At 41.1% G+C, this 26,334-nt stretch overlaps 1 protein-coding gene across 1 annotated transcript in view; it reads right to left on the bottom strand.

The window, feature by feature from the left end:
* LOC126482161 (nephrin-like) overlaps positions 1 to 26,334 on the bottom strand; it is a 668,749-nt gene that overhangs the window by 470,219 nt on the left and 172,196 nt on the right. The window contains exon 5 of the mRNA XM_050106138.1: positions 845 to 1,053. Coding sequence (XP_049962095.1) covers positions 845 to 1,053 — 209 coding nt within the window. The remainder of the gene's footprint in view (positions 1 to 844; positions 1,054 to 26,334) is intronic.

The following is a 26,334-nucleotide window of genomic DNA, read 5'->3' as shown; positions in this document are numbered from 1 at the left end:
AAGGGTAGCTGACGCTCTGGCCGAACACGCTGAGCTACCGTGCCGGCGCCACTCGGCTGCAGCCGCTTCATGGTTAAAATGGCCACGCACAGAACGAAATTATCTTGCGATTTTCTCAATAACGCTTGAGAAGTACGTGCTATTGCTTACACATTTTGTTGTCCTCATGGAGTACTACGAGTGTACGAAGTTTGCAGTAAATCCGCGTCCCAAACGTCGTGGCCTCCCGTTGTGAGTCAAAGGCTATTCGGAAGTCAAGAGATACTGCATGCACCCTATTGTCTTGATGTATGTGAGGAAAGAGCGATCTGGGTTTTGCACGACCCGTGTTTTAGTATTTATAGTTTTTTTACACCACTGCTGCAGAACAGCGATCTTATTGTCATAAAAGTACTTTTAAAAAAGTCTTGATCGCAGCGGAATTAACTTCTGACGGGTTTTGGCCTTTTAATTAAGGGCCATCGTCAGAGTTTGCACCATCTGGATGACGACGATGGCGCTTGACGCGCTATGGTGTCCGCAGTCACTGTATCGAATCATGAGTGACTGAGGACACAATAGCGAGTCAGGCGCCATATCAGTCATCCAGATGGTGCAAACCCTGACGATGGCCCGTAATTAAAAGGCCGAAACCCGTCAGAAGTTAAAATTGGCTGCGATCAAGACAGTTTTTTTTAATAATTTCATGTTTTAGTTGTTGATTGGTTGGCCTAAATCAGCACGGATCTGACTGACGGGATCGGGATCTTACGAATACCTTGCAGCAGCGACGAGAGTTTCAGAAGCAGGGCATTGCTTGGCGCAAAGGCGGGCAGGCAGCTAGCCGGCTGTGCTGTGTACGCACCTACGACGGTGAGGTTGAGGCGTGTGTTGCGGGACGGCGACTGTCGGAAGTCGACGCGGCAGCGGTAGACGCCCTCGTCGCGCTCCGAGATCTCGCTGAGCGACAGCGTGGCCGGCGTGGTGACGGTGCGGAAGTAGCCGCGCTCACCCAGGATCGCCTTGTCGCGCCAGTGCGACGCCGACTCGGAAGCGCGGCCGCGCGCGTCGTAGCTGCCAACAGCACCGGCGTCTGTCTACAGCTACCACTACGGCACTCGTATCGTGTTGTTATGCACATTCCAGATGTCAAATCAAAAGCAGCTAGGGAGTAGGTATTTTAAATCTACTGTTGGGGAGAAATGGACACTTAAATATTTCTAATTAGTCTAGTTTATAATTATTTGTGTTAAACTACTACCAGTCACACTTATAGTTATTTCGACTCAACATAAGAGTGTACGTTTCGATCGCATGCTGCCCATGTTCAGGAGAGAATAAATAGAGGGTGATTCAACTGCAATACCTGTAAGTTTAATGCAACCCGCAACACACGAACCTTCAAAAAAACACACACGAAATTTTCATATTCTTCCTCTTGTTAACCCAGGCGCTCAGTCCGGAACAGCGTGAGTGCTATGGTCGCAGGTTCGAATCGTGCCTCGAGCATGAATGTGTGTCATGTCCTTAGATTAGTTAGGTTTAAGTAGTTCTAAGTTCTAGGAGACTGATGACCACAGATGTTAAGTCCCATAGTGCTCAGAGCCATTTGAACCACTTGAACCTCTTGTTAAGTGTAAACTATTAGCCCTGCAATAAAATGGACAGGACCTTTCTGTAGAAAGTTTATATAGTTTTATTTTGTACCAGAATATAATTTCGTTGGAAACCACAGTTCTCAGGTTTTTCCAGAAAAGTGTATTTTAATGTGAGTTTTGTACGATTTTTTTGACTAATTTGAAAACTGCGGCCTCTATCGAAAACGTACCACAGTACAAAATTTAACTACAATAAATTTTATACAACAAGGTCCTATTCATTTTCTCTGTAGGATTCACAGTTTGTGGAAATCGAGCGAGAAATTGCGAAAAGTTTGCACATGTTGTTTGAAGATACTGCGGATTGCCTAAGACCCACAGGTAGGGGAAATCACTCTGCATAGACAAATGTATTACGAATGATAAATTGTCTTAACTAATATATATTATGACAAAATTACTAAAACCACTTTTCTACTGATGGAGTTGCTTTTGAGGGATGTGCTTGTGGAGGGGGGGGGGGGCAGGGATGGCCGGAATTCGACATACTGTTGCCGTGATTATTTTGTTGTTGTACTCAGCAAAGTATCTCTCGTCCTGGTCGAATTCGACAGCACGTCCGTTTCTTGACTTGAAGATATCGAAACAGAGCATCAGGTGTGAGTCTATGTTCACCGGAAACATATTGATACAGACACAACTATACCAAACTCTTGTATGCTTACCATCAATCTCAAGAAAGCAGTGTTATACAGTACCCACAAATCTCGACTCTAGCACACAGATCTAGGAAAAGAGCTACAGAAACAAAAAATTTACAGAAATTTTTCTACATGCCTCTAACGCATGTATGGTTCAGCTCCATGTATAGGAGACACCTTCCAGAGTCCTCAACAGACTTCATAACAGACCAACGTTTATATTTTTCAAAACAAAAATAGAAAAACTTCTTTTGTATTACATCGTCTTTTTTTGAAACATTACGTAACATTTAACTATTGAATAAAGGAGGATGTAACACAATGGTGTTTTCTTTCTGTGGCTTGCACGTTTATTAACGATTCAGTTTAATTGGAATGCTTGCTATTAGAACTGGGTTGACATTTTCTCATTCTTCAGCAGAAGTCTATATAATGATCAAAGCAGACGAAATGAATTAAAATTTGTGATGCAGCCGGATATTGAACCAGTGTTTGTTTACTTGTTTTTCTTGCCATAGCTGGGTCTTGAACACAGGTCTTCTTGCTTACTTTTTATTTTGATTACTCTCATTTCCTTCGTTTTCGTTCGCTGCATCTGCTCGGGGTGGACTTCGTAAGTTATACGTTCAAGTTTTTCGTTGATCGGTTAGCTCAGTTTTTTTATTACAGAGGGCAGCTAACCCTTTGACCGAACACGCTGATCTACCGTGCCGGCACTTATTAGGCAGAAATGCTAACCATTACACTACCACAGCACGATGGTCAACATTGCTGCACGAATTATTAGTCTGATTCGATCATTATCGTAGATAATAAAAATAGACTTAAATGTTTCAGGGAAACATTTAATTATAATATCTATAAGATCACCAATGGTACAAAAACGACCCATTACCTCCAATGCTCGTGTGCTTGCCAATATCGGAGAGCCCTGGCAATAGTAACAATGTATAATGGAAAAATGAATTGAAACTTGTGTTGGGGAGGGCACTTCGTGCAGCAATGTAGAACACCGTCTTGCTGTAGTGTAATGACTAGCATTTCTGCCTAGCAAACAAAAAGTCCCGGATTCGAGTCCGGGGCCGGCCGCCGGTGGCCGAGCGGTTCTAGGCGCTTCAGTCTGGAACCGCGCGACCGCTACGGTCTCTGGTTCGAATCCTGCCTCGGGCATGGATGTATGTGATGTTCTTAGGTTAGTTAGGTTTAAGTAGTTCTAAGTTCTAGGGGACTGATGACCTGAGATGTTAAGTCCCATAGTGCTCAGAGCCATTTTTTCGAGTCCCGGCTATAGTACAAATTTTAATTCATTTCGTCTGCTTCGATAATTATCATACGTAATAAAAAGATAGCTAAATGTCTCAGGGAAACACTTATTTATAAGAAGTCCATATGTCTGTAAGTTTCTTGATGAGTTATACCAGCCCTGTAAGTGTGGTTTTATTAAAAATTTGCATTGGCATCTCTATGTCCCGTGAATACCTTAATGCGTACTCTAGACTGATTACAGCTCATGGCAAGGTTTAATGTCATTGATATGCCTTTATGACGGTGGTGTATCGTACACACAAAAGAGAACCACCTCCTGAAAACCTCTATTTCAACCGTGATGGAAAATTTTATGTCCGGATCATTTATTTATTTTTCAGACGATTCATATAAAGGCACTTCAACAATACACACATTACAAGTGCTGTACTAGCAAATGAAACCCCACACGACTTGCTTCACAGACTGAGCCACAGTTAATATACAGAACTCTTTAATTCCTAGCTCCTTTGAAATACTGGCTGCTTTCTTCAGATATGGAGGAAATGGCCTCACCTAGAATGCCAAACAGTAACAATAAAAAGACTGACTGATAAAGAAACATATACTCGTACATTTCAGAGTTTCGATGATTGTTTGAACAGATGGCGGAAATCGCACCTTCTTCAGTGGGTTGTCTTGATGAAACCACTTATTTGTTGAACATTACTTCAGAGTGTGTAAGAAGTTGTATACTAGGTTCTTGTGCCATGCTCCAGTCGTTCCCAAACAGATTTTTAGTATCACTGACAACGGCGTGCTGTAACGAGTCATCGCACATGGAACCACAAGTGCATGTTTTTATATTCGAAAATCTCTGCTATATGTGCATGAGCTTTTACGAGAACATTGCAAAACTGAGCCGGAAATCAAATCATACTGTACTCCCAACATGTAAAATGTATTTTTTAATGTGGTCTAAATCATTGGAGGACAGAACTGTAAATGGTAACTGTTAGAGGTGCGTGGTCTTCCAGAGTTCCTTGTAAACAGACCTAAAGGGCTCCTCAGTACCCGCTCTGACGCTCTTTCCTTATGTGAAGTTGTCTGGACACACATAGCGCTCGGTACTGGACGAGAGGCACGCTGTAACACTTGTGAATCGGGCGGGGGTCGCGTTATAAGGCATCTTCAGGACGACTGAAGAAAAAACAAAACAACTTCATAGGGTTTGTCAGCCAAGAAAAAGCGTTCTACAATGTAAAATGGGACAATATGTTCGAAATTTTCAGAGAAGTATTAGTAAGCTGCTGAAAAACACGGGTAGTATAGAATACATACAAGAACTAAAAGGGAACAACAAGAACGGAACACCAAAAACGAAGTACCCGCATTAAGAGGGAGATGTAGTATTTCTCCTCCACTGATCAATCTGCACGTCGATGAAGCAACGACGGAAAAAACGGAGAATTCATGACTACGATTAAAATTCAAGGTGAAACGCCATCAGTGATAACATTCGATGGTGACATTGCTATCCTCAGTGAAAGTAAAGCAGAATTACAAGTTCTGCTGAATGGAATAAACAGTCTCATGAGTAGAGAATATGGACTGAATTTTAATTGAAGCAAGATGAAAGTAATGCGGAGCGGCAGAAAGGAAATTACAGGTTTAATGTCATATGGCGACCCTGACATAAACCGCAATTTCTGTAAGAATTCTGCTGCCTTGCAAACAAAACAGCACGTGATAGACGAAGCTGAATTTTTTGTTTGTGACACAGCATTTTACGAAAGTGAATCATGGAGTATGGGATATCCGAAAAAAAGGAAGTCGATACATTTTAGATGATGTTACCGAAGGATGCTGAAAATTAGGTGGACTGACAGGGAATGAGGAGGTTCTCTTCAGAATCAGCGGGGAAAGAAACGTATGGAGAGCAGTGACAAGAAAATGGGACAGGTTGACAGGGTATGTTTAAGACATCAGGCACGAGAGCAAGCACTATTAGGTAAGAACTGTAAAGACAGACGGGATCGAAATGAAAAAAAGGAAAATAAATAACAACAACTTGCAGCCAGCCAGGTTGTATCTGACAAAACTTCCTGGCTCTGAGCTTGAGGGACAATACCGGTGCATTGTCCCTTTCCATAACGATCATGACGGCGATAAATATTGATTACTATGTAGAAGGAAGTCTCGGTGTATGTTTTTTCTATTCAAACAATAATAGCAGATCGATGTGGCTCCAGTTAACATTTAGTATATAATTTCTATCATTACCCACTTCTCGTTACTACTTAGGATAACATCCGACTCCCATTCACTTTTTAAAACTGGTTTCACTGGGTTAATGAAATAACCTGCATGTAGATGTATATACGAGTATGTTATATAAATGAGCCCCAACATTTGTCAGGTCCTGAACTTATAATAAGCGCCAGTAAAATAAATTACTCTCCTGGGAATTAATCTGGCAAAAAGTTTGTCATACTATTAAACTGATTAATGTGTCAGGGCTTTTACTGTATTTGCCTTGTGATGGCTTGTCATACGAAGTGCATAAAATTTTATATATCATTCAGAAAATGTATGTGATGAGTTTAGACAGTGTAACTGTGTCAGTATCAGTAATCTAGTGTCGCTACGAACTTCCAGTGTTGTCTAGCTGTTATTTGAGTAACAGCATTTCCAGTAAATATTTTGGTATTAACCATTCTTCAGAATATGGTAGAAAGCGTCTCTTCCTAAATTAGAGTACACTGATTATGAATCGAAAAGGGCGCATTTAGGAAAAACGTTTTTCTGATTCTACTTTGGTGATTAGTGACAATTTGAGCAATTCACACTAACTCCGATTTCAACAGCATCTATCAAAACTGTATGAAATTGAGTAGAAGAGAGAACTGTCATTTTAGGAAGCTTATGTACAGTTTTCTATCTCGTTGCTGTTGTGCTTCGGAACCGATATCTTTGTTTCCGTACTGTCACACTTACCATCACATGGTCCTTGCGTCTTAACCAATATGGGTGTATGGGTGTTACAGCTTCTCTTTTGAGCCACTCCAGAAGTTAATTCGGGTTTCTTTGATGTCTGGAGTCGTAGAGGATCTAGAGCGATTTCTTTTCTTTCTGGAAGAAAAAATTTATAATTTATCATCTCCCAAGGGCTTCTTTATGTTGACTGGTAACCCCTCTTTTGGCTTCAGCGACTTGGCTAGTTTGCGTCAATTTCTTTGATTCTTCGTACACTGTCGTACGCATCTTCCTTGTCGAGTCCAGTATTTAATTCTTGTGTTATACAGATTACGGGTTATTGTACTTTTTATAGTAATTTATGTATTTTATTGTGTATACATTTTTCTTGCAGTAGGACCCTTCTAATAGCACATTTTGAAGAAGGAACTACACTTTATCTGTAATAACTTCAAAACTTTAATTCAGTCCAAAATAGTCCATAAAATTATAATATCTGTACAACATAAAGACATCAACATTTTTAATTGTTGACAAAGCGCACGTCACTCTTAAAACGTATGCAGATCACTAAGCAGTGTTACCGATCCTGGTTCAATACAGAGGTAATAAATTCATTAAAGCTGTAAAGCTGAAACATGTGATAAAAATTTTGCTTTGGAAAATCTGTTTAATACCTTATTTAGATCGGGAGTGAAGGTAAGTAGCAGTTTCTAAAATTTTTGATACAGTCTAATAACTTTCACACTTTTGAACGTCTTCACACAATCATATGTAAGATGTAAAGGTAAAGTGAAACTACAGAGAGTAAATGTCAAATCTGACTGCAAGTCTAGATAAGTCAGGACGTATTTTGTTCGGTAGGCATTCTTAATATTCCTATAACTTCTTTAGAGTTGAATACCGTATTCGCTGTTTCCACAAATTTAATCTTTATCAACGGGCTTACTTGCAAGTATCTGGCCTAATTTTGATGAGTAGAGTTAATCCTGAATAGAGTATGTTATATAAAGTATTTACTGAACGGTTTCAAATTTGAACATTCCAGTATAACATAATAGACAACCATAGGTTTTTCTAGGCGAGTATTGTAGCACAGAAAAGACTGATTATATTTTTGTGTCAGTCTGATGGTTTTATTGTAAGTGCATGGATTTCGGCTAATATAGACAGAACCATAGTGCCATACTGCTGTGAGGTAGTATTGTGATCCTCCGCCGGTTGAGAGAGAGTGCCACATTGCTTCTTCAAGACAGAGATAAATTTTGTCTGAGGCGATCCTGTACAGTTACACTATACTTCCTCTGTTTATCTAAAACTACATTTGTTTGTGAGGCTGTGCATATGACTTTCAAACAGTGCCGATTGTGATGGACGATGACTAAAAGAAACTTGCGCAAATTACTGCCCACCATCTGGTAGGAAAATATGCTTGCATACTTGAACAGAAGTTGGGAGAGCAACATTTCCGAAATTGTCTTGATTCGATACCTATAAAAATCGACCCTGTAATCGTAAACAGAATGGCCAATAATTTTATGATATACAAAAATTATAATAAAAAATTCGTAAATCATGAGATATTTAAAAAACAGAATGTTTCGAAGATAGAGGTTTCTTGATATGGGCTACGAATATAAAATCTTGTTGCTTAAAGCAAAAAAAAAAAAAAAAACAGTTATGGAGTATCGATATTTCATTCCTGCAGCTACAAACTTCATCCCATTTAAATATTCCATTAAAACTGCCACACTGAATGCCACATATACGATTAAAAATTAATTAATTTACATTTCATTTGAATTTCTGGTGTTCATCCTACAAAACACAGAAGTGGACACATCTGCGTTAATACACGACCACGAACATTCCATTGAAGAGTCAACCATGGAGAGCACGCGTCTCCCATAGAGTATTATCGCAATATTACTGTTGCGAACATTACTCCCCATGTACAGTCGTCACACTACAAAAGAAAACTGACTGATAGAAATCGTTAAACGCCTTTTTGTTTCGTGCGTTTCGTCTTAGCAACGACTCTGTGCATTGAGTGTCAGTATCCGTATTTCACGATGTAAACTTCCACCGCACTCCGACTATAACTTTCACTCTTCTCAAATTTCCTGCTGTATTGTGTCGGTATTTCGTTCCATTTTAGCACAGGTATTTTTCTCGTTGTGTACTAGCATCTGCTATATCACATTATGTCCATGATATCACAGTGGTGACTACACGTTAGGTATATAAACATCTGATGAATAGAGATCCGCAGCACCTAGGTATTTTATGGGTCCTATGACAAATGAGCCAATGACAGGATGCACATACTTGCTTAATAGCAGAACCTAAAGATAATGCAAACATAGCATTGAAACTAGTCGTACGAATAATTAATACTTTGAAACTATGGCTGTGGTGCACCACTTCCATTACTTACTTTATTAACGTCTGTGATGCTCAGTTACTAAAATTACACTGGCCAACTGAATTTTTGTCACAAAGAATATGAATGGTGTCTTAGCTAAGTTGTGGTTACTGCATTCGAGAATGAAATCCTTTTCTGCTCACCGAGCGCAGTTTTCGTGTTACGGTACCCTCGGTTTGTAAAATAACTTGAAAATGTTGCTTATTGATTACTCTGTCGTTACTTAATTAATTTGCTTTTATTTATTTTTGTGGTTTTAATTCTGGTAATATGCGAAATATATGCAAGGACTTCCATACACGATCTTCAGTTCCGGCATTCTCCGCCAGGATACAAAGGAGGCTGATGAGTTACGGTCACGTTCGATTGAATCACTTTGTGTTTGTTGCATCAGTCTCAGTAGTGAGAGAGCTCTGACCTTGTGAAGTGAGTTGCTGTAGGTTCGCCAAGATTTGTGTTTTGTGTGAATTCAGGATCAGAAATATCTTGTACAAGTGTGAATAATGTATGTTTTGTTGTATCTGTGGTGAGTTAATTTTGAGATCGTAAAAATGAAAACTTAATCCTCTTGTAGCTTCACGTGTCCTATGGTGTTCTTATGAAGCGGAAGGAACCTGGAGCTCACACAACGAACTGTTTTTCTCTATGAGACAAATAGCGGGTACTGGTTTTCTGTGTGCGACAAATAGCTGGAAGCACCTTTAAAACAAACAAAACTGTGGAATATCCTAAATTAACATCTATTTTAAGATGTATATGTCACAGTGACGGATTATGGGTACCAGCGCGTCCTGAGACTGTGGCAATGAGTGAAGATGAATGCAGAAATGAACGCTTAGAAGACGGAGAAAGAGATGTGCATGCCTACACGTGTATTATGCCCCCTGTAAATCCAATAAATTTTCTTCTCAAGTGAATTTATTCGTGATTTAAACTTTTTGAAGTAACAGGCTGAGACTCATCCCCGATAAAAAGAAATGCGTTTTATTCCCATGTTACGAAAATGAGTCTTTATCGTGACTGCCATGCCCTATTTTCTGAATATTTCTTCAATAGAGGTGATCTGGTTTTCTGTAATCACACAGAATCTGTTTTAAACACTCTAGGAGAGAACGAGTGGTCCACAGATTACGATTATGCTGCTTAAGGATGCCAATTTTGGTAAACGATGCTTCGTAGGTAAAGAGCACTGATGCTAGGTATGCGGACATTTGCCACGCCGGACATTTGCCACGATTTTACCTGCTCCGAAGGGCTGGGTCCCTTGTCACCCCCTCGTCCTCCTCCTCCTCCTCCTCCTCACCCGCCCGCCCAGTTTGCTTTCGAAGTTCCTAACGTGACCATCAGTATGGAAGTTATTACAACGAACAAGGGCAGGCCTCCTGCTCGTTACAAAGGTTACGCATATCTTAAACAGAGGGAATCTAAAGAAGGTGTTGTTACGTGGATGTGCTTACGCCTAAAAGCGGATCATTGCAAGGGAAAGCTGCTTTCGAAGAACGGAGAAGTGTTGAACATATTAGAACATCTCTGTGGACCACCTGACGATGCAGCTCTGAGAGTGAGAAAGCAAGTGGAACGGGCGAAGAGAAGGTCTCGAGAAGCAACTACACAGTCATCGGAGATAAACGAGGTTGAAATGGAAAATCTACATAATAAAGTTTATGACTTTGTTACAGCGATGCTTAATTCGGAATCTATGAAGAGAATCATGCGTCGTCGATGGAGTCAAGCGCCGGGGAATCAACAAGAGCCCAAGAACTCTTATGAAATTGATCTTCACGAAAATCTATTAAAAACAGGAGATGGCAGTAGTTTTCTTCTGGAAGAAGATAGATTAGAGGAGAAAATAATGATTTTTAGTGGAAGCAAAGGAAAAGAAAGTTTAAAAACATGTTCCCATTTTTTATGGATGGAACATTTAAGAGATGCAGCAAGCAGTTTGCACACATCTACACCATTCAAGTATACTTAGGAGGCCCGATTAAAGAAACAAACATTCTTCCTACTGTATTTGCACTGCTCCCTAATAAGAAGAAAGACACATCTGTTCGTCTGCTTCTTCTGATAAAACAGGTAGTCCCTGATTGGTGTCCTAAACAAGTAAACGTCGACTTTGAGGCAGCTACGATATCGGCAATTCGTCAATTTTTTCCCACAATTGAAATAAATGGATTCTATTTCCATATGAAGTAGAGTTCATGGAGAAGAATTCGAGTTCTCCGTCTAACTGAGGAGTACCGCCAGAACGAGGATTTAAGACTTCACGTCAGCATGTGTGCAGCGCTAGAATTTGTAAAACCGGAGGACGTAAGCAATGGATGGATTGAAATTCATTCTGAAGCTCCTGATAACGGATGGTTCTCTCAATTTTTTGAGTACTTTGTGGATAACTGGATAGAGAATGAGGATATCGCGATAGAAGTGTGGGACTGTTTCGGGAGAAAAGGCCACGAACGACGAATGCTGTTGAAAGGTGGCACAACAGAATAAATACTATTATTGGAAACCTTCACCCTAGAATCAACTATTTGGTGGAGTGCTTGGAAAAGGAAGCAGAGCTCACAAACTGCATGTACATGAAATTGGAAATGAATCTTGAAGGTAAGAAGAGGAAGAAGAAGTACTTGAAGCTGGACGACAGGATAGAGAGAATCGTAAAGAATTATGAAGAGACTGGCAACATTAGTCCTTGCTTGAAAGCCATTGCCCATATTCAGAGACTGGACTATAATACGTTAAAAATAATGTATTAAAAAACTATGAAGACCCCTGAGTCCTCGCAGATTACTGAGTTATAATTATTAAAACACTGAAGCAGCATTATCGGCGCTAATATTAAGTTGTCATTGTAAATAGAGAGTACATTAATTCAGCGTGTTTAGGCTGATTTTACACACGCCACAATGGTAAATGGTCATTTGACATTTTGACGGCCCAAAGTCTGTGCTAAGTATAATGGGAATCAGCCTTTAATGTAAACATTAAAGAGTGTTTCAAGCCTCACAAAAGTATCCCTAGTGTTGTCACGTTTAAGATAACTATTTTCTACCTTCGAATATTATGGCCATACTATTAAATAATTGTGAGTTCTAAAATTATTTGCTGAACCTTCAGAGCCGCAACTATCACCTAAAATATGATGGTTTGTTAAACAAAATGTATACGGTTTTGTAAAAGAAAATGGGAACTGAACCTTTGAATTGCACCTAAAACTGACATCCTAAAACTCATCTGATCCTAAGGTTGACAATTTTGGCACCTCAAATATTTTTTTATTAAATTAAGCTGCAAACATTTATAGTAGATGTAAATCTACTTAAGTACATTTAGATATAGCTCTTTGAAAATTATAATTTCCTACTAAATTGTTGATTATCTTTAAACAGGCCAGTAAAAGCAACTGATACTAGGCAAGCAGATTACTACTGAAAATTAATTGTTACAAATGAACATCAGAAACAAATGTATTAGACCTACTTTTCTTATACATTAGAGAGGTTTTGAAAAGATATTTGATCATTTCCTCTGTCACTGACAGTCCAGGCACTTATGCAACATTAATTCTTTGATAGTGTAATTTGAGTTGCTTTGCAACACCAGGGATATCTACTTCTAAATTATGTTTGCAGCTGTTCTAATTTCGAATTCTGGAACATTTACTTCAGGTTCTTTGGTGAAGGAATTTCGGAAAATGTATTTAGTAACTTCACTTTAGTGGCACTGTCATCAGTAACATTACCGTCGCTGTCGCGCAGTAAAGGTACTTACTGAGCCTTTCCGCTGGTTTACTTAACATAGGACCAGAATCTCTTTGGATTTTCCGCCACATTTCTAGAGCGAGTTTTGTTGTGGAAATTATTAAATGAATCTCGCATTGAAATCCGCACGAAACTTTGAGCCTCAGTAAAACTTCAGCAATCTTGGAGATTTTGCGTTCGTCTAAATTTTACGTGCCTTTTGCGGTGCTCCTGTCGCGTTTTGTGTACAATGGGGGATCAGTTCCGTCTATTATTAATTTCTTTGGTATGAATATCTTGAGTGCTGTTGATGCTATTTCTTTGAACTTAAGCCACATATGGTCTTCACTTACATAGTTTGGAAGGATTGGAGACTGTCTCTTAGAAAGACGTCAACCGAATTTTTAGTTGCTTTTAAAAATATATATATTTCGTGTTTACTTCTGGTGAATTTCTTTGTTACGGAATTAAGCCTCGCTACGACTGTGTGTTCACTAATTCCTGTACCCATCGTGATGCTCAGGATTATTTGTGGCTAAGAGGTCAAGTGTGTTTTCGTAACCGTTTACAATTTGAATGGCCTCGTCAACTAATTATCAAAAATAATTTTAAAAAGGCATTTAGAACAATTACGGAAGTTGTTTTCTATTTACAATAGGGTATGAAAATGTATTTTTGTCAACACACGAAAGGTAGATTGAACCCACTGCCAAATATTATTCTATGAGTAGGGTAACTATTTGTGATGAGACTCAAGTTTTCTTTGAACTGTTCAGCAACTGTTTCATCTGAGAAAGGGGGTAGGTAAAATGAGTCAGTTATTAAGTTATTCTGGTTGTCGAATATAGCCTCTGCCCATACTAATTCACAGGAACTATCTGCTTCAATGTCGATTGTGAGCTTGAACACACATTACATTATTTTTCCTTAAGTTGTCCTTCTTGTTTCTGGTGTAGTGCAGACCATTACAATTACGGCTTTTCCCTCCAAAACCTAGGATGCTTTCTCTGTGACCCTGTACATACCAGAGCTAAACAATGTAGAACAACAACATACGTTACAAGCGTAGCATTATGTATTACTTCATTTCCTTATTTCTAACATTTTAAAACTGTACGTCGACTTTAAATCACAGGTCAATCATAGATGTTCTCATCTCTATATAGTGAACTATTTAGATACGTTTTGAATATTGTCTCGCTACACTTTATTAACTAATGTTTTTAGAGAGTAAATTAATATGCAGTATGTCGTTCTTTTTTTCAGACATTCACATACCCACTTATTCTTTCCTTATTGTATTTGGGTATGCACTTGTAGTAATTAAAGTAGGCACAAATGCAGTGATCAAAAAGAAATGATTAGCGTACATTCGCATTCTTGTTGCATCGTTCCTTTCTTGCTACTCCCATGGCGATGGACTGTTTCTATCGCAATTAGTAAGCATGAAAGGAAGCTACCTTACAGACAGAGGGATCTATATTTATACTTGGCAGAACTCGTTACATACTGACATAATCGTCGGAACTGCTTTCGTTTCCCAAAAGTTATAAATATTTCGATTTCGGAAAAGGAAGTCTGTATTTCGCCAAGATGTCGAAGAAGAAGGCCCCTTACGTACTGGTTGTATCGAGTAAGATGTGGAGACGGCGGTTTGAAAGCGGACAGAAGTAGCACGAAGAAGAGCGTCCCTTAACTGAGGGACCTCAAGCTACCTGGCGAAGAGGCAAGTGTGGCAAATGTCCGGCGTGGCAAATGTCCAGCATTCGATGCTAGGAATCCCATAATTGCGATAGTCTGGTGCAAAAACATCGACAAAATCCTTCCCCTTGAAAGAAATCCACTGATGACAATCCTTGCACTCATTGCAGGTGACAGGGGTAGTAGCGGTTGTCGTGCAGAATACACATAATCGTGCTATCGCTAACACCACGTTGGCACACCGCTTGCTTGCAGCTTGTACTCGGGTTCGTCTTAATATCCTGTAGAACCTGGTCCTCAAAATGCGGCGTATGCACAGTGTGTCCGGAAATCCATCGTTGCAATGGTAGATGGCGCTGAAGAATGACGGACCCTCTGGAAACGGTTCAAATGTCTCTAAGCACTATGGGACTAACTAACCTAAGAACATCACACACATCCATGCCCGAGGCAGGATTCTAATCTGCGACCGTAGCAGCCGCGTGGTTCCGGACTGAAACGCCTAGAACCGTTCATCCACAGCGATCGGCCAGTTCCTCTGATCAAGTGCTGTGCGTTCCTTGTGCGTTGTCCTCTGTGTGATTTACGCAGCGTATTGTAAGCAGCAGAATGGTCTGTTATTCAAGTCGGGTACAGGGCTAGACGGTACGATTATGTGTATCCTGCCTGACAATCGCTACTAGCCCTATCACCTGCAAATCCAAGGAAGCCACTCTAAATATCGGCTGTGACGTGGATGAGATGCCGATCTGAACTGTGTTCCGGGAGGGTTTGTTGTCGTTGCACGCACGCCGTCCCATACCGGACACATTTTCATAGGATCTTTCTTCCTCAATTTCCATTCAAGACTCCGTCCCTGTAATTTGTCGGTTTGATAAATGTTTGCCCTGTACCGTAAATAGGTGTTACAAAAAGATACCGCCAAACTTCGAGGGGTAGTATAAGATGCCTGCTGGAACGAATTGAGGGTAGAAAATGGTGTCCGGAAACATCATGCAACGACGCTGCGGAAGGCCGAAGTTAAAGTCGCCGACGCCTGCCACTACACACTCTTTCGGCAGAAAATTTGGCGCACTGGCTGACCGTAGGCGTAAGTTTGTTAACAAAATGACCGCGTCTGATTGCTGCTGTCTCAGTGGAGGAGATGGAGCTAGCCCTCTGTGTAGACAGTCACTTATGAATGAGACCTATTTTGTCTCGTTGTATGATGGTCGAACAAGCGCTTCCATCTGCAGTTAACTTTTGTCAAGTAACCTTCTAAAGTCTCCAATGTTTTTGGGTATGAAGGAATAAAAACTGCCGATTAAAAATCCATGTCCGAAACCATCATCCACCAAGGCGACAACCATCGCTCTCAGTGAATAACAAACAGCACTGAAAGGCGTTGCGCCTACGGTCCACCAGCGTACAAAGTCAGGTTTACTGCCTAAGGGATGAACTAGCGGCAGCCGCCAGCGCTTATATTTTCGACGTAGTGTAGCGTCGTTGGATGACGTTTCTGTACGCTCTTGCCGGCCGGAGTGGCCGTGCGGTTCTCGGCGCTACAGTCTGGAGCCGAGCGACCGCTTCGGTCGCAGGTTCGAATCCTGCCTCGGGCATGGATGTGTGTGATGTCCTTAGGTTAGTTTGGTTTAATTAGTTCTAAGTTCTAGGCGATTTATGACCTCTGTAGTTAAGTCGCATAGTGCTCAGAGCCATTTGAACCACTTTTGTACGCTCTTCCCTGTCCTCAGTTAGTTCCTCATGAAGCCATCTACAACCCACTGAAATCTGTTGTTATAAGTTTGTAAGACTATACATATAAGGCGCTTGGGGCTAGATAATGGTAAGCCACAGTAAGTAAATTTTACAGGAGAGACATATGAAGTTTCAGAAACGTTCAGCCGGCCGTTGTGGCTGAGCGGTTCTAGGCAATTCAGACAGGAACCGCGCTGCTGGTACGGTCGCAGGTTCGAATCCTGCCTCGGGCTTGGATGTGTGTGATGTCCTTAGGTTATTTAGTTTTAAGTAGTTCTAAGTTTAGAGGACTTATGACATCAGATGTTAAGTCAGATAGTGCTCAGAGACATTTGAACCATTTGAAGAGAAACGTATATTCTTTTATAAGGTACTGCATATATTAAAATAACTACTGCATGTTATGTAAAACAATATTAACTACAAAGAATACATATAAGTTTGAGGCTTGTTATCACTGAAGTTTGAATGACAACATTTTGTTTCACTGATCACAATCCTCGCAGCTTTCTGCGTAATGTAAGATACTGCCTTCAAATAATTCAGGTCCATCAACCGGCTCTGTGGCTTAGTATTCAGTCAGCGATAAACAATATGCGTAATGCGCCGCCGGTATATAAGGGAAGCAGGCATATGATACTACACGGTTTCTTATGTTATACAGGAATAGGCTTAAGAATTTTGGTTTTAAGGTCTCAGTCCATGTTGTCTTTGTAGTACGGCATTAATTTTAAGGAAGATTTCGTGAAGAGCGTGCTTCAGAAAATTTGAATCAGAAAACGAGGTCAAAAACACTGTAGTTCCTGGGAAATTAATGGGATGGCCAATCGTCGCTGTATTTGTTTTTGCTGTGTTATTGGTCAAGTCTTTCTAGTTAAATAAGAAAAAAGTGCTGAAATGACTGATAGTATAAACTGATGAAACTTCAGTGAGCAATACAGAAATTTAACAGCTAACTAATGGAAAGCCACCATAACTCTTAGAGTTAGGCACCCAGTAATATCCATTGAAAAACAACAGTCGTATATGGTTAACGGCTTCAGATATTAATCTTAGAAATGAAATGATAATTAAATCAAGACCCTAAGCTGTCGACAGGCGTTGATATAAATCAACGGGGATAGTTGAAAATGTGTGCCCCAACCGGCACTAGAACCCGGGATCTCCTGCTTACATGGCATGCGCTCTATCCACCTGAGCCCCCGAGGAAACAGAGAATAGTGCTACCGCGGAGATTTATCCTTTGCAGGCTCCCTGTAGACCCACATTCCAAACTTAACGTCCACACACTGCCCATTACACTCAATACTCGCGGCAGACAATCTTACCGGCTCCCGTAAGAGTTCGGGCAGGCGTGTGCATCCAGCGCAGGAGGTCAATGGCCGGTTAGCCTTAACTATGTATGAAGATGGTATCTGTTCTTTCGGACATATTCATATAATACTACGTTCATATAATCTCAGAAATTGTTTCATAGTTCAAGGTTCCATTAAATACCAGTATTATTCAAGAGTACTACATGTACCACAAAGTCGTGATATGCTGCTTAATCACTGTAACGTTGCATGCCATACAATTTATTTTCGTTTGTGCATATCTCTGTTGAAGATGTAGTATCACATGGATTTCGCTGATAATACACATCTTCTCATTATCAAATGGCTCTGAGCACTATGTGACTTAACATCTGAGGTCACCAGTCCCCTAGAACTTTGAACTACTTAAACATAACTAACCTAAGGACGTCACATACATCCATGCCAGAGGCAGAATTCGAACCTGCGACCGTAGCGGTCGTGCGGTTCCAGACTGAAGCGCCTAGAACCACTCGGCCACAACGGCCAGCTTCACATTATCATAAGTCGAGGAATTACTCTCAAAACAATCAGCTTCTGTTTCGGATCCGCAAAGCATTTTTTCTTCACCCGCACAACTTGCGCTGTTTCCTCAGCAAGACCACGTCTTGTACAGTGTACAAATCTCAGAATTGTTAAGTCTGTGGCTTACCATTACCTAGTCCTAAGCTGCCCTTACTACGTGCCTGGAATGAGAAAAAATTCCCTTCAAAATTAAACCATCGAATTATAATGTATAAAGGGCAAAGGTCGGCTGAACATGTTTAAGAACCTTTATTCAACCTCCAACCTCGGGAACCGGCGAACGAGTTGAGCGCCACTGCATTATTCTCCACGCTTCCACTAATGAACTGATTAACCGTGAATACTTTAATAATAGGTTACGTGGTACAGAAACACAATACGTTCGTAATTAGGTATGAATGGGTATGTTGTTGACATTACGCTATATTAACCCGCACGACTGGCGCTGGGGAGCCGTTCTGCTTCATTATGCGGAAAGCCCTGGAGGCCCGTGGGAAACACGCTATAGGCAGAGCGGCAGTGCCGTTGACACGAATGGAACTTCAGTCCTACGGCTCATGGCTTAAGAATGTATTCCAGTGCTTGAGAGTTTATTACAATTCATCGAGAAGCTGCAAATTTGTTTCGAGCGCGAGTACAGTGCAGGGAAAGGTGAGCTGCTCTGCTTGAAGAAGCTCCAAATAAAAGCATAACAGGGCGTCTTCGAAATACAAAAATATTCATCGTAATAATTAACAGTCAATCTGACTCGTAAAATTAGAAATACATTCGAAATAGTACAATCTTGGATATACCTTTGATAAATGAAGCAGTTCGAGGTTTCTTTCCTATGTGGTATGGATCATTGGCACCTAGCATTTCTGCGTTGCTGCACTAAATTTAAGAAAGGTTTTTACTAACAGATGTTGTAAATGCTGAAAGGATCATGATTGTTTCGTTTCTTTCTTACAGCATGAGATTTCGAGAACGCTTCGAAAGACAGGCGCGTATCGTCTTTTCCACTTGTTAAATTTATTTCATTTTCTTGTACTGGTATCATGGGTTATATTGTACTAACATAGGGTAACGTAACCAGTAGACGAGAGTGTACATAACTTAATTCAATCACTGTGTTAAATCCAAAATATGTAGATTTTCCTTTTCTTTTCACACTGTACGGGAAGTATAAAAACTTACGACATAAATTAAGAAAAATGTAAGAAGACGAACCAAAGCTAAAACTTTTTGCATTATTCTGCATATAAATTTTAAACTTTGGTGCACTTTATATGAATATCTCGCCACGACAAAGCAATCTACTATATTTTTGCTTACAAAGTACCATCATAGAAGTACAAAGAATAAAGAAAAGATGCAAATTTAACTGTTTTTTTTTTTTTTACATTTTGTATACTGTCAGCCACCATATCAATGTATTTATTATTAATAATCAACATGGCGAATGCGAATAAACTCTGCTTTTTAGCACCATGTGTGCAAGACACGCAATATTTCTTCATCTGCTCGGATTGATGTGTTAACCTGCTTTTGACCTGTATTCAAGGGTACAGACATATTTCCTTTCTTGTCAATAAATCTACATATTTTACTAACACAAGACAAACAACGTTGTTCATTTAAACGAAGACGCGGCTCTAGGCGCGCAGTCCGGAACCGTGCGACTGCTACGGTCGCAGGTTCGAATCCTGCCTCGGGCATGGATGTGTGTGATGTCCGTAGGTTAGTTAGGTTTAAGTAGTTCTAAGTTCTATGGGACTGATGACCACAGCTGTTAAGTCCCATAGTGCTTAGAGCCATTTGAACCATTTAAACGAAGATAACATGTATTCCTGTATTATTAAATCGATACCCACTGGAGATTGGGAGGCAGGTTTTTGATTCCAATGGAGCCAAAAGTATATCTTTTAAACATGGGTGCTTGAGTGACCGTTTATAAATTAAAGTTGAAACAAATGAGCCCCCCTTCAGTTTAGTTTTATCAACCAGGTTTCAACACTTCTAAGAGTGCCTTCATCAGAGTTTAAATGTTTAAAGTGGCCTATAATATAATTACAAATTTATGGGAAAGGAAATGTACTGACTAACAATACAAGACAGAGACAGTACTTACATGTCACGTATAAAATAAATAACAGGCCAAAAGATCTTTAGTCTAAATTTTTTTTTGAAAAAGAATGCATGAATGTGAGCCACTATGTGCTGCTCATATCCGTAAAGCCACAGGTGGCAACGGACTGAGGCGCCAGCGTTAACAAGTCCGAGCAGGTGAGCATGACACCAAGAGTGCCATCTGGTAGCCGTAAATATAAGTAGTCTACTTAACATTTTAAATATATACATCTCAATGTTAAAAAGAACAGTATTTAGTACTTGAACTCACAGGCAAAGTTTTATGTGACAACAGCAGACATGATCACATTTTGCTTATGTAGAAGCATAGAAATACAGTTTGATAACTGACTAACAGTACAAAAAGAAGCAGTACTTACACGTCACTTATAAAATAAATATAAAGTGAAACAGCGTAAGACGGACGCCTTCACCTTAATATCGGGAAGACTAATCCTCCAAGCTTGCGGGGTCTAGCCTCTACTTCATACTGAACTCGACAGGTGTGTCCACGCCGCTAGGATGATTAAAAAAATGTGTGTGAAATCTTATTGGACTTAAATGTTAAAGTCATCAGTCCCTAAGCTTACACACTACTGAACCTAAATTATCCTAAGGAGAAACACACACTCCCATGCCCGAGGGAGGACTCGAACCTCCGCCGGGACCAGCCACTAGGATAATTGTTTGAGTCTACAGGCCACCATCGCAGTGTAACACAATTTCCTGAAAATGTAGGTGGGTAAGAACAGCACACGGTGAAGGACTCTAGGGGAATGGCGTTGGTGTTCAAGAATAGCTAAATGAACACGGCTTGTACCCTCTTGCCAGTTAAGTGCCGTCATTTTGATCGAGATTCGATCTGCAATGGTTCCTAAGGTCTTCTGGCGATTGATTACCGTCGTCCAAGGAATTACTACTTGGTAAAAGCCCCGGAATGGTAGGAACATGCCTTTGAGATCATTAAAATGGGCACCAGCAAGGAGACAAAAGGAATCCATGTTATCCTTGGGCACCGAAACGTCGTCGGCATTTCGTGCTAAAACCAAGACATGAAAGGCGTAAGGGCGTACCAAAAATCGTTTAACTTATACAGTCGAGGCAAGTAGCTGCATGGTAAAACGGAGAAGCAAGGGTTCTAATAACAAAGCAAAATGTGACATGGTTAAGGGGCTTCATTGCGGTAGACCCCGTCGGATCGAAATTCGGAGTAACGTGACGGTGCACAGCCACTGAGGCATGGATACCAGTGAAAAGAATGGCTAGAACCTGGCATGAGTAAAGCCCGAAGCAGTCAATACACTCCTTCTTTGAGGCCGCTGTTGCCGCAGCCACCGAAACGACATCACGAAGTTCGATAACAGAAGTCAGTATTGTGCGTCCAGACAAACAAATCTGGCAAAATTTTATCGAGTAACTTACAGGGACCGGACGAAGCGAGTCAAGGTCAGGTCAACCCTTGGTTTTCCGGCCGAGGACCATTTTACCTGTTTTAAAAGGAGCCGGTAGCGAGACCCACCATATCACTTTATTGACCATCAACGTTACTATGTTGTCATCTACAAGAAGACAAAAATGAACATAGAATTCTTTAGGAATACTATCCAATCCAGGTGACCTGCGAAATTAAGAACGGATTAAAAAATCGTATCGTCACTAAAAAACGTCATTTACTTCAGGGTTGATGACACAGTCCAGCAAAGGTGAAAAGTCTGCAGGAAAATCTTCAGTTGGAACGAGGGCATCATACTGTTCAGTAAGGCAGTTAAAAATTAAGCTGAAAATGTCACCGCGAGACATTTACACTCGACTATCAGCGTTAGCGAGGAATGCAATGCAAACGCGCTTCCGGCGCGACAGCATCGGATAAGAGATATAGTGAAGTCAGTTCACCTTGTAATATAGGACGTGGTTGAGATTTTGTCAGAAATCCTTCCATCTGAAACTGTTTTAACTGTAGTAGCTTGGCTTTAATTCGCAGTACATCCCTAATCTGCAAAGGAGGTTGCGTAGCGCTGTCGTAAAGTTGACATAAGGTGATGATGATGAGGTCCCATACTCAGAGGAGCGTAGAGGACGATGCGGGAGATCCGCACTGCCGTACTAGGCAAGGTCCTAGCGGAGTTAATTTGCTATTGCCTTCCTCCGGCCGTAAAGAGGATGAATGATGGTGAAGACGAAACAACACTCAGTCATCTCGACGAACGGAAAATCCCTGACCCTGCCGGGAATCGAACCCGGGACCCAGTGCGCGGGAAACGAGAACGCTACCGCAAGACCACGAGCTGTGGACAAAGTTGACGTAATAAGGAGTAGTAAAATTCTAGTAACCTCCGGACCTCCGCCGCCATTAGGGGACCAAAACGCATGAGATATTCACGATTTTTTGGCTTGGTATGCAATGTCCACCATTCCGCAATAGCCTGGTGCATTTCTATAGCACGCGAGCAAGGAGCATCCTGAATGACAACACCAAGGGAATGGTCTTGTAAATAGATTATACTGAGCATCGAGGAACGACGATACAATTTTACCGGCTGCTGCACGTAATTAAATGTGACGGTTACGGCGCAATGATCAGTAAAACCGGCGGTTAACAGGACAATATCCGAAAGCTGCCCGCACAAGGTGTCAGAAATTTAAAATAAATCGAGGGCTAGAGGTGGCAGTGAAATAGGTACATCGGACAAGTGTAGGATACCGATAAATCCATGCGTGACGTTCGTGCCACGGGCGTACCATGTTGTCGAATTCTTTACTAAATCTAAAGTTAGGAGACTGATCCAATGGTCGGAGAACAAAATTACAGTCAACACCCAAAAGAATCTTTGAAAAGGATTTACGAAGTAGGTAAACGATTTCCTCTTTGTAGAAACGCGAACGTTCCAGACCCAGAAGCGGAAGTAAAGTGAAACCGCAAAAGGTGAATGCTATACCCCTACCATCGTCGAGAATTTAGAAATGTCGTAAGGGAATTCCTTCCCTATAAAACAAGGCAGTGTCCGTAGAAAGTTCGGAACTCACATTAAAAACGGTCGACAAAGCAGGAATTGAAAACTGGTCGAATAATACTTCCTGTAAAAAAATTACATCTGAACCAGAGTCATATATAAACCGCCGCAAAGCGGCGAGCAGGAGTTCAGAGCAATCCTGTTGATGTTCAAAGTGAGGAAGGTATATGCTTGGATAGACAGTTGAACTGTACCAAAAAGTACAAAGTTATAACAGTGTAATCGAACCGAGCTATCTCCCAGTGTCCATGGCATAATCACTGTACTAAATGGAGGGAGAAGATTTGTGAACATCTCCCCCATCTTCTGTTTTTTCTTCTTCCGTGATGCGTCTCTCTCAGACTGCATACGTTGTTTACTGCGGCTCCTGAGAATTGGTTCAAATGGCTCTGAGCACTACGGGACTTAACTACTGAGGTCATCAGTCCCCTAGAACTTAGAACTACTTAAACCTAACTAATCTAAGGACATCACACACATCCAAGCTCGAGGCAGGATTCGAACCTGCGACCGTAGCGGTCGCGCGGTTCCAGACTGTAGCGCCCAGAACCGCTCGGACACTCCGGCCGGCTACTGAGATTTGTCGCTACCTCATGAGGTTGTGTAGGTGGATCAAGCAAAAAATTCGTGTCACACTGAGAGGGAAAGACCTCCACACGCCTCTCGCCGACAGACATGGACATTTGCTTACTAACGACAGGGTCTTCCTGCGCTGCCTATCAAGTTATGCTCATCAAGAAGCTCTGACGTTCAGGCCGCTCCGGAAGGTGAAGAAGTACTTTGGAAAGCTGAGTCCACTGCAGAGGTACCCGATAGAGTCAAGGGAGACAGGTGGGGTCCTGAAACAGACTCTTTAACAGGCGGCGCCGACGAGGCAGACTGGATGATGGGAGAATCGTCAGTAGACATATCCGTAACGACCTGATCTGGTGCAGAGACACTCATGGGCTTCTCGTCCACAAACTCAGCACAGAGAAGAGGGTACTTCGATGGAGTGGTATCCGACGAGCGAGCCAAAGGAAAAGGCTCCTTAACTGCATGATCGTCTAGTGCACTATGACGCTTGTTTCGAAAAACCGTAGCTCATACCTCTGGATTGACGGCGTTAATGTGTTTACGCGTGGGCAGTGGGGAGAAATCACGAATAATATCTCTCAAAGATCCTCTTTGATCCCCAATAACCGGTGCTGGCTCAGCTTCATAAACCTGTGGGAGGAGATTTGCAAATTTTTTTTATTTTTCGTAAGCGGGTTTGAATACAACCAAACGACGCGGAGAGTTGGTACGGAGGCGGCCTGTGTGATTACAAAAAAGTAGGTTCCTTTCTGGTAGGTAAGAACAGTATGAAACCGTTAAACACATACGTGCAAGTAAGAGGGAACTTTTTTTCTAATCAGCGCTTCTACAGACTGAACACCACTATAGACCAGTAATCGGTGCTGATCTGACTAGCGCCCCTTTCGAATGTGTAGTACATCCCCATAAGCGGGCAGGATGGATCTCAAAAAGTGTTATCTATCTAGGGCGGAAGTTTAAAAAACCCATCATATGAGTAGAACACAACTGCATTCGCCAAATAGTGGAACCGCCATGACGAGTTTAGAATATCTGCCGGGTACCATGAGGTGATAATATCCTGTTAACTTGAAGTGGGTCGCCGGCCGTTGTGGCCGAGCGGTTCTAGGCGCTTCAGTCTGGAACCGCGCTACCGCTACAGTAGCAGGTTCGAATCCTGCCTCGGGCACGGATGTGTGTGATGTCCTTAGGTTAGTTAGGTTTAAGTAGTTCTATGTTCTAGTATGTTCTAGGGGACTGATGACCACAGATGTCAAGTCCCATAGTGCTCAGAGCCATTTGAACCATTTTGAACATGCAATGAATTAAGAGCACGATGTCATGCTCATATCTAATTCCTTAAGTTGGCGGCGTAATTGTTTTTCTTCATTAACGTTCTATATTATTGTTACAATTTAATTCTTCTTGTTAGTTTCTGTTTTTAATGTTAAATTTAGTTCGTGTGTAATAAGCTTATTATGTGGCGCTCGTTGTCACAGAGGTGTTACGCTGCTGGCTGCCTCACACTCACTGTCTGTCTTGTCCATTGTCGCAATACGCAGAACATCTGTCTCATCGTTAGAGAAAGCTAACATCCAGGATCTCACGGATTCTCTAGAAGACATTCTGGACAACATACCGGCGAAGATATTTTCATTTTCGATCACTCACGACCTTCACAAAAGGTTGCACACTGTTGATTGCCGTAGTATCTGTGTCCTACAATTTATGTCCTACCTGTCATTCGGCCTTTTTTTTATTGGTCGTCATTGGTCTGTGTATTTATTTTGAATAACATGGTTGGGTCAGGAACATTGTCTGCAACTTTTCAAGTTCACGTGTTACAACCACACGTAACGTGAATGACAGATTTTCTACGTTGGATAGTGGTCACATTCGGCGTGCAAATATCTTGTTCTAGTGTCCCATCTAAAGGCACGTCTGCGAATGGAATTGCCACCATGTTTCTCCGTACAATGCCGTGATCCAAACGTAAATTCTCATAAATTTCTTCCTCAAGATGAAGCCTATGTTTGGTACTAGCACATTTCTTTTGGCCAGGAATCCAATTATTGTCTCTGCTAGTCTGCTTTTGATGACTATCAATCATGATGTTAAATTTCTCGCAGTTCTCATTTCTACGACTTTCATTACTTTGGTATTTCTTGGATTTACCCTTAATTCACCTTCTGCACTCGTTCGGCACTTCATTCCATTTAGCAGCTTCTGTAATTCTTTTTCATTTATACTGTGGATAGTAATGTCATCAACGAATCGTGTAATTGATATATTTCACCTTGAATTTTAATTCCACTAGTGAACCTTTCTTTTATTACCGTCATCGTTTCTTCGATGCATAGATTGAACAGTACAGGCGAAAGATTGCATCCCTTCCCTCCACCCATTTTAATCCGTACTTCGGACTTCGAACTTGGTCTTCCACTATTATTGTTCCCCCTTTGTTCTTGTGCATATTGTATATTAGTCAAATTTCCTTACAGCTTACTCCTATTTTTCTCAGAAGTTCTCTGAATGATGTATCGCTAGACTCACACATTCTCAACACCAACGTGAATACTCGTTTTGTTGCCACTTCCCTCAACGATTTTAGAAATTCTGATGGAATGTTATCTGTCTTCCGAAGATCTTCTAAATTCTTATTATAATACTAGATCCC

Source organism: Schistocerca serialis, chromosome 5 (assembly GCF_023864345.2).
Source record: "Schistocerca serialis cubense isolate TAMUIC-IGC-003099 chromosome 5, iqSchSeri2.2, whole genome shotgun sequence".
Taxonomy (NCBI): Eukaryota; Metazoa; Arthropoda; class Insecta; order Orthoptera; family Acrididae; genus Schistocerca; species Schistocerca serialis.
The sequence above is the reverse complement of the archived record's forward strand: the minus strand, read 5'-3'. Positions and strand labels throughout refer to the sequence as shown.